This window comes from Medicago sativa, chromosome 7 (assembly GCF_051527215.1).
Source record: "Medicago sativa cultivar Bolivia chromosome 7, Bolivia_mono, whole genome shotgun sequence".
NCBI classification, from domain to species: Eukaryota; Viridiplantae; Streptophyta; class Magnoliopsida; order Fabales; family Fabaceae; genus Medicago; species Medicago sativa.
Window position 1 is genome coordinate 75,086,048 of NC_140755.1, and position 9,932 is coordinate 75,095,979.

Genomic DNA, 9,932 nt, shown 5'->3' on the forward strand with positions numbered 1-9,932 from the left:
GTGAACAGAATTTCAGGTTCCTCTATAAAGTGTACAAAAATATCTCATGCTGTATAAAAGAAAGGGTTAAATAGTTGGAGTTGCTCCCGTTGAAGACCTCATGAAGCTAAACATGTTAGCCTCAAACTGATATCTTCTCTTTTATTGAGTGCATCTACCATAAGTAACCAACTTTACAACACTTCTATATGTATACCCTTTTTTATATAGAAATGTTAGTATATTAGTATTTTCTCATTCACCAGATTTCCAACTCCACTGTTATAACTCCTTTGATTACTTTGATCCTTAGTTCAAACTAGTTAACAATTATGTTAGAACTTTTTGGGACTTGCTTCACCTTTCTTAACAAAAAGGCCAAATTCCTCTTCAATCAACCAAGAAGCATGAGCATTATAAGAGAACCTAACACAAGATTATCTTCTTTTGTTGATATGGAGATGTCTAATCAGTTCAAACAAGTTTTCAAGCTGATTGACACTAATGGAGATGGCAAGATATCAACCAGTGAGCTAAGTGAGTTACTTTCATGTTTGGGATGCAAAGATAGCATAGCCGCTAAAGAAGCTGAAGGTATGGTAAATGTTTTGGACTCAAATGGAGATGGGTTTGTAGATTTGGAGGAGTTCATGGTTGTTATGGATGATAAAGAAGGCAAGTTTGGTTGTGCTAATGACAAGGAGCAAGATGAGTATCTCATGGATGCTTTTCATGTCTTTGACACTGATAAGAATGGTTTAATTTCAGCTAAGGAACTTAAGAGAGTTCTGATAAATTTAGGATTTGATCATTGTAGTATTGGAGAATGCAAACGTATGATCAAAGGGGTTGATAAGAATGGAGATGGGTATGTGGATTATGAAGAATTTCGGTCTATGATGAAATCAGGACAAGATTAGTCAAGTAATGAAAGCTTGTTTGAGAAATCAAAATAGGATAGGAATTAGCATAGTGTAGTATTGTCCATATTGGATAGTCTACGATTATAATATACTGTAATATTCAAAGAAGTGATCAAACATCACAATTTAATTGTGTCTATAGTCTATACCAAACATTTAGAAAGAAGTCTAATATCTGGAGCATGTGAAGAATATTAGTAATGCAATTGAAGAGAAGTGTTCGAAGGAGCAAAGAAAAACAAGAGAATATTTTGATGAATAAATGCTCTGAGGAAGAAAAAGAGAGTCCATGGAATAAGTCAATACTATAAGTCTATGAAAGATTGTGTGCAATTTCCTCTTAGACATGAAGCATTAATCTAAAAAAGAAATTATGTGAGCAAAAGAGAAATATAATTTAGTATTGATCATTTGATTGCTGAGAAGAAAATTTTCTGCTTAATTACAATTATTTATTGGGATATTAACTTTAAAAAGTAATTCTCCACACCATAATGATGTTCCATCCATAATAGATAATCAATATATATACATTACGAAGACAATTCAACAAAAATACATAACCTAAATACATTATAAAGACAAGTCATCCAAAATACATCATTAAAATGCAATCACCAAAAAAAGTCAGCACTTCACATAGCCTGTCTTCCTCTACGTGTGTTTGTCCAGTTTCTACATGTCTATATTCCTATTCTACATGCCTACCTTCTTTATTCAAGCATTATTGCTATGATAGTTTTTATGAGTTGTTATTGCATATATTGAAGTTTTTTTTTATTAAGGGACCAATGTGAATTTTTATTGTCAGTTTCAGGGTGCATTTCACACAAGTGAGGAATTTTGTCTGAATTTTATTGTCACGAAATCTGGCATATTAACACGCAATTTACCTCACATTCATTTCCATTCAATGATACATAATCATGTTAGACACACAATGTATACATACTTAATGAGAACCAAACAATTTGTTCAAAATAAAGAAAATACACAACAATCATATTATATACTCTAAATAATGCATAATAATCATTTTAGAACAACAATGAATACATACTCATTTCATAAAATAAGGTTACATGGCGAGAGAAAAAGTATTCGTTGCGAAATTTGATTCCATAAAAAAAAAATAATGAATTCAAAAAATAGACAAATACCCCCTCTCAAATTATAGACAAAGGGAGATTAGTAACTTTAGTCCCTGAATAGGAAAAGAGTCATCACTTTAGTCCATGAATGCAGAGAAATTGCAAAACAGTCCCTGAATGTAGACTCTGCTAGGTAATTTGGTCCATGAATGCATACTTTGTTAGTCAATTTAGTCCCTAAATGTAGACTCCGTTAGTCACTTTAGTCCCTGAAATTGACCAATGGAGTCTACATTCAGGACTGTTTTGCAATTTCTCAGCATTCATGAACTAAAATGACTACTCATTTCCGATTCAAGGACTAAAGTGACTAATTTCCCAATAACTTATGTGACGTGTCATTATCCATCAGACACACAAGTCACGTGGATATTTAACGGACGCATCATCAATTTTAAAAGGTGAAACTTGAGAGTTTACAATTTGAAAGAGAATATTTGTCTTTTTTCAAATTTCTAGAGGTAATTACGAGATTGTACGAATTTGGAGGTTTTTTTTTTTCCTTCCTATTCACTCGTTAATTTCATTTTGACCTCTACGTGAGAAACCCCGCGAGAGAGAAATCAGATCCAAACTCTTTCAAATTTCGAAATTAGCTGAAAACTGTTTCTTCTTTTCAATCGAAACTCAAAACCCTAATTCTCCAAACAATGGAAGCTCTCTACAAAAAACTCTACTCCAAATACACTACTCTCAAGGTTCTCTCTCTCTCTCTCTCTCTTCTTCGTTTTCAACTATTTTGTTACTCACTGACCTATTTATTCTCGCAGACTAACAAACTCTCCGAATTGGAAGATGTTAACAAGGAACAAGAACTCAAATTCCTCAAATTTGTCTCTGGTACTATTCTACATTCTTCATTTTACATTTACACGCTTGTGTTGTGTTCTGTGTGATTATTTAAGTTAATTTAATCACTAATAGTTATTTAGGAAGTGTAATTCTTTGTGATTGTGTGAATTAATTTGCGTTACAGCTGCGGAAGAAGTAATAGATCACTTGAGGACTGAAAATGATAAGCTTCTTGGACAAATTAATGATTTGGGTAATGAATTAACTTCAGTTAGGTACGTAATATTCTACATTTTACCCCCTTTTTTATTTTGTAAATTTTTATGGATATTAATTGAAAAAAGGGTTTTTGCAAAATTTATACAAACAATATCGATTTGGGTATTATGATTCAATTTTGGCCCGGTGGTGTGTGACTTGGGATATACGAGTGTGCTCCTCTCCTCTCTAAGATCATAAGTTCAACGTGCTAACAATTCTTGGGTTTGATCAGTCCATACATACAGGGCTTTACTCCGACTTCAATTGGTCCCCTGCTAGTAGATGGTGGGATTGGTCCCCCATATTAGGTGGTCTTTGGGCCGGATACTATTTCCAAAAAAATATATATATCATTTTTAAATAGATTTGGTGTATATGAATGTTTTGGGGTGTTACTAGATTTTTTTTTTTTTTTTTTGGTTTATTTGTGGTGGTGGATGCTGTGTGTGTGTGTGTGTTGGACTATGGAGGACTTAAATTTGTTTTTCTCATCCAGGGTTGCCAAAGACAATGAACTGGTTGAACATCAAAGGCTTTTATTGGAGGAAAAGAAGAAGAGTGAGACTCTCAATCTTTTCTGTGGTTGTTGAAAATATCTGCTAAATAATATCATAGTACATATGTTGATGAAAGATTGTTTTTTTGACTTGGAAATAGTACTTACAAGATCTTAGTTTATTGGCATGGTGATCACGGGATGTTATCTGATATCTTTCATAATAATTGAAGTTTATTATCATTATGATCACAAGTTTTTTTATTTTTATGTTTGAATGATTTCGGATGAGTTAGGCCTAAAGCCCAGCTTCTGATGGTATCAAAGCTCGTTCTATATTTTTAGGTCACCTGTTATCGAGGCATCTGTGGATGAGCAATACAAATTTTATGCTCTAAATGTCTAATCTTGGGCGTGAAGGAGTGTGATGAAAATCCCACATTGACTAGTTATATAGCCCAAATAGTAATTATAAAATGGCGGGCAACCCTTATCCCAAAGCTGGCTTTTGGGGTTGAGTTAGTTCAAAAGACCAAATTCAGAGGTCATAAGTTATCAACTTAAAAAATGTGCTTATGTCAGTAATATGGACTGACTCGGTAAAGAAAACCTGATTTTTCAACGAGATATTCATGGTTCTTCAAAGTTACTAAGTGATTTACTTATCCATCCCCAAAAGCAAATAATTAAAATTATTGTCTTTCAGGTGTTTCTTGACTTGCATGAGAATCTAACGTAAGTATAGTTTTTTAGTTTGTTGCTTTGAGTCTGAAATTGTTTTAGTTACTTCTCTTATTTTTGGTTAAGTCCTTATTAGAGGCAAGGTGCTCTCCATTATGATGACTACCTGGTTGATCTTTATCATATGAACTTATGTAGGAATCTTTATTCTAGGTCAGAATTTGATCATGTTCAATTGTGTTATGATTTGTGAATGTAGGTTCACAGTGTTCTTCCTTTGTCCTTAAGCATTTATATCATGTTTTACTGAGGATTTGGTTGTCAACATTTGGCAGATGAAGCTCTTTTTGAAGAAGTTGAGAAGTTGCAAAAGCTTCTGAAGGAAGGAACTTCCGGTGATTTAAGTAACAGAAAGGTTGTGAACAATACCTCCAATAACTCATCTATAAGAATGACAAGAAAACGTATGAGGCAGGAACAGGATGCATTGGACATAGAAGCAAGGTTTATACCATCTGAAAATGAAGGTAATTCTGTGGATAGAGAGTCAACACGAAGCTTTCTCAAGGAGAATGCTTCCAATAAGGTGAGGAATTAGAACCCTGAAATCGGAATATATTTGCATGTGTTCATTTATATATGAATATGAATACAAATTATAATTATGTAAGCACGTTTCATTTTATTATTTTGATGGATACATTAAAAACCTTAATATGATCACTTTTTGTTGTGAAAAGCGGCAGGAGTGCTCTACTTCTAAGGCTAATGATCAATCAGGTTGGTGTTAGTAATTAGTATTCACGCATCTTTACATGTGAATTGTTTCAATGGGGTTTTAGCAATATTTTTATTTATCCTTCATTGTGTTTAACAGCCGTTGATACACAAGAAAGTGATCATAAAAACTGGCTTGTTCATACTCTTTTTGAGTATACATTGGATATGAAATTATCCACTGACTGTCAAACTGGACGATTATGTCTCTCTGCAATGCATCAATCAAGTGGTAATTCATACTTTTGAGCTAACAATTTTCTATATAATTCAATCTTATTATTTTGTGAACAGTGTCCTTTTCTTATTATTTCTTAGTCTTAGTATACCATGTTTTTCAGTTAACAATTGTCTGGAATATTAAACTACTTTTCTATATTGTGTTAATCTGGTTATGTTGGGAAGGTTCTATTTTATTAATTGACTATTACTTTGTTAATATATGGATTTTTACAAAGTATTTCCATACAATTTGCTTTAATTCAACATTATCCTGGCAATGGTGCAATAGGATGCTGCACGGTATCTTTCAGTATTGAAATGCATATAAATGTAATTATACAAATTTAGATGCTCTAGTTAGGTTACATTAATGGGCCATGAGATGTTTAAAATTTATAGAATTTAGAAATCAGGGTATATATTGTGTGAACAAGACTCAATACTTTAATGAGCTTGAGTGCTAGCTTAAGAGCAATTACTATCAAATATCAAACTGTTACATTTGTTGAATGATATTTATTCCCTAATTTTAAAATTCTTCAAATATGATTCAATCTAATCTCAGAATTGTAAAACGTGCTCGTTAAAAAGGGTTTTGATGTAGGAGGGCTTTCTTAGTAATTTTATAGTATTTTATTTTAACCAAATCTTAGTAATTTTCTAGAACTTTCTATTATTATTTCGTTTTGTTTTATTTTGGCCCACGGGTTTGTTATTTCTTTCACTATATAAGCAGAACTTATGCAGCCTAAGAGGCACACTTTTTGATTCAATAAAATTATTCGAGATTTTCTCTCAATTCTGGTGGATTCCGGAAACCCTTATTTGATAGGTTTGTCGCTTGCAACCCTATTTTCACAAGTTTGTTGCTTGCAAACTTGTTCTTTTCTATCTAGGTTTAGCGCTTGCAAGCGACAAACCTATCAAAATAAGGGTTTCCGGAATCCACCAGAATTGAGAGAAAATCTCGAATAATTTTATTGAATCAAAAAGTGTGCCTCTTAGGCTGCATAAGTTCTGCTTATATAGTGAAAGAAATAACAAACCCGTGGGCCAAAATAAAACAAAACGAAATAATAATAGAAAGTTCTAGAAAATTACTAAGATTTGGTTAAAATAAAATACTATAAAATTACTAAGAAAGCCCTCCTACATCAGGTTTGAGGGATACTGTGGGTGATATATTGATGCAAGAGAAGTGGCAAATGGAAATGGCTAGCAATAACCAGGTTATGATTGAATCCATTTGAAAGATTTCAAAATTGACAGGACCATAACTTGGCACTTGAAAATGGAAAGACCAATACCATGAAATATCAATTGTAATAGTATGCTCAAGCATGACTGGTGTGAGAACACAAGGTCGTGCCACAAAAGATTTTCTTACTACTATAGGCTTGCTCTAGAATCAACCGAGTCCAGTTCTTTAACTCAATTAGCCACTGTCATGATGTATACTATTTGTAGATAATATGGTTTTTTTTTTACTAGAGATTCAAGAGAATAAATTGATAAGCTAAAGATTTGAAGACAAGTTGGAAAGCTTGTGATTTTTCATTTAACAGGAGCAAAAAGGAGTATATGTATTGTAAGTTTAGTAGGAACTAGGAAGTATACTAATTCTTGTGTAGAGGTGAATTGGAGACCATTCCATAGATCTTGCGGTTTATATATTGGACCCATCATACAAATTAATTGGGAAATATAAACTATTGGATTCAAGTGGGATGGATGAAATCAACTGGTGCTTTGAATGAGAAAAGCACCAGTCATATTTAAGGGAAATTTTTATTGCGGGACTGCTAGACTTGCAATTTGCAATTTTGTATGAGATTGAATCTGTAGTGGTAGAGGGTCAACAGAAAAGAAAGCTCAATATTGAAAACACAAGAAAACTACAAGAATGAGTGAATGTGCATGACACGATATGATTAGGAATGAAATGTGTTTGAGATGAAATTTGGTTAATCCCTATTTTGGAAAAGATGGTGGAATATTGCCTTATGTAGTTTGAGCATGTGTGGAGGAGACTTTTCGGAGCCTCATTGGCAGAATAAATAGGATGGAGGGTAAACTGTTATAGGTCAAAGGAGACCTAAACATACTATAGACATGATTAAAGGACTTAGATTTAAATGGTTTTCCTTTAGATATGGTTTTCAATAGGACATTTTGACAGTTTAGTCTATGTAGCCAACTCCAGCTATTGAGAAATGGCTTTTTGTTGTTTTCATTGCTGGTAGAAATGCAATTGGCAAATCATTATGCCTCGGCACTTATGTTTGCAGCCAGTAGGGTTGAACATTCAAACAAACCCAATCAAGGGTACATCTCTCCTCTTTTTTGTCTGCATATATCTTCATTCTGCCTTGCACATCTTCCAAATTCCTCTTCTGTTCATCCAATATTTCATCCTCTTATTTTCCTGTCTCTTTTTTCTCTTTAAAACAGTTGTTGTATGGGAGACTAAACGAAAATGTCAATTGTATGTTTTAGATGCTTTGATCATGTAAAATACAATCAGCTTATGTATCAATTGTTGTATGGGAGACTAAACGAAAATGTCAATTGTATGTTTTAGATGCTTTGATCATGTAAAATCCAATCAGCTTATGTATCATTTTGGCGTTAAACTTTGAAAAGTTTGTTTTTTCGATTCAGTTCAGCAGTCCATCAGGTGTTAGCTCAGTGGTAAAAGTATAACATTATAACATCAAGAGATGGAATTCAAATCCCCCCGGGGACGGTTGTTAGTCATCAGAGTCACTTTAACTATTAATATCCCTCTTTCCCCCCTTTTTTATTCAGTTCAGTAAACAATTCATGGACAATAGCCTATACTAGATTCTTGTTTGATTTGGAGGGCCTTCTCTGCTACATTTTATTGTTAAAATTTGAAATAAAATTCTAGACATTCAACATTTCATTACAAGTGCTTGGCTAAAATGTTTCTCTTATTGTCTTTATGATAGGTTACTCCTTCAGTATATCACGGATTAGCAGAGCCCCTGGAGAGGAAGCAGAACTGCTATACCATGTTCTATCTCTAGGCACACTTGAAAGATTAGCACCAGAATGGATGAGGGAAGACATCATGTTCAGTCCAACCATGTGCCCCATATTCTTTGAAAGGGTGACGCGTGTTATCAATTTGAAACACTGAGGTTTCTCTTTTCATGGCTTTAAATTTTCATCGGTTTACCCTCCACCTTTTGGATATGGCTTTGTTGTACATATTTCCTTCCACTTCAATTATTTGGAGTATTGATGAGAAACTAGGAATGAAACTTGAGGCTAAAACATGAAAATGACGTCACCTAATTAATTTGATTAATGAATATGCTTTGAGTCCAAATTGAAGTGGACACATTGGGAGGCGCAAGTAAAGATTCAAGAAGCATTCATGAACTGCATCTACATCTAATCAAGACTAAGTTTTATCTATTTTATTAGTATCAGTTTTCGTACTATTTTTAGACTGAAACGTAATGTTGTTAATTAGTACTCCATGTCATTTTAGTGTGTAGTGAGAATTCATTTCCTAGTTTAAGGTTATTTTCTATGTAAATGCACTTATCAATGCTATTGGTAAATACATGGTAGTGAGAAGTTGTTACTTCTACCTTTCAAGCTTAGCCTATAAATATCAATGTAAGACTTCACTTTTAATCGGTCAAGGGAAGAATTTTATGCAATTTGGATTTTGGAGAGCTTGGTGCCAAGTCACTTTTCCTTCTTTTTTTCTTCTTAGACTTGTGTAGTGCCTTACTTTTCCTCGTCTTCTACCGTCTCTATCTTTTTAATTTGAGATACTTTATCGTATGAGATGTTGCATATATTTCTTTTAAATTCTAAACTACTCATAGTTTTTCACTCATGCTCATTTCTTTTTCAATTGCGGTTGTTTCCTCAAGATAGATCCTAAATTGTTCAATTCTAGGATTTTATTAAGGATGATTAACATCTCATACTTTATCGTATGAGATGTTGCATATATTTCTTTAAAATTCTAAACTACTCATAGTTTTTCACTCATGCTCATTTCTTTTTCAATTGCGGTTGTTTCCTCAAGATAGATCCTAAATTGTTCAATTCTAGGATTTTATTAAGGATGATTAACAAATTATATTCAAATTGTGTATCAGACTACCTACTATTTGAATTGTGAATCAAATCTTATTATAAGGTGTAAGATACATGATAAATAAAAATACATTTTAAATTAAAATTAAAATCAAGCAATAGTAAAATTATAAGTCGAATATGTCTATTTAATTATTTAGACATGACCCTACAAAAACAATTGGACTTGAATCCCGATTTGAATATCGATTCATTTAATGAATCAAAGCATGAACTCAACATATCTTTTTTTTTAAAAAAAATGAACTCAGCATAGCAAACCACTTTTTTTTTTTTTTTTGACAAAAGCCAACAACTTTTGTTGTCATTTGACTTGTGACTACTTTCTTGATTTATTTCGAGGTTATTTATAAATTGATGCTAAAAACACTTACAAACCAAAAATAAACTTCTGGTTTACTTTGCAACACATTTGTGTTTTTAAAAACAAGGTGGAAAAAGCTCTCAGTTTAAATGACTAGAATTCAAAATTCATATGTATCATCAAAAGGCTTCTGAGTGCATTAG

General features: G+C 32.8%; 2 protein-coding genes across 3 annotated transcripts; both read left to right on the forward strand.

Annotated features, from left to right (window-relative positions):
- The first annotated feature begins 73 nt into the window (after window positions 1-73).
- LOC146908472 (putative calcium-binding protein CML18) lies at window positions 74-1,332 on the forward strand. The gene is made up of 2 exons (XM_085726080.1): window positions 74-163; window positions 441-1,332. Exon 2 carries the CDS (start codon window positions 441-443, stop codon window positions 897-899), a length of 459 nt encoding a protein of 152 aa, XP_085582206.1. The 5' UTR covers window positions 74-163; the 3' UTR covers window positions 900-1,332.
- A 1,125-nt stretch (window positions 1,333-2,457) lies between these two features.
- On the forward strand, window positions 2,458-8,992 carry TTN9 (titan9). 2 transcript variants are annotated; one of them, XM_085726077.1, is made up of 8 exons: window positions 2,458-2,751; window positions 2,824-2,893; window positions 3,030-3,120; window positions 3,603-3,664; window positions 4,619-4,869; window positions 5,024-5,063; window positions 5,161-5,292; window positions 8,255-8,992. In XM_085726077.1, exons 1-8 carry the CDS (start codon window positions 2,704-2,706, stop codon window positions 8,443-8,445), a joined length of 885 nt encoding a protein of 294 aa, XP_085582203.1. In that variant the 5' UTR covers window positions 2,458-2,703; the 3' UTR covers window positions 8,446-8,992. The 2 variants fall into 2 exon arrangements, with proteins under 2 accessions (XP_085582203.1, XP_085582205.1); XM_085726079.1 differs by having other exon boundaries at window positions 2,461-2,751; window positions 5,030-5,063.
- The last annotated feature ends 940 nt before the right edge of the window (window positions 8,993-9,932 follow it).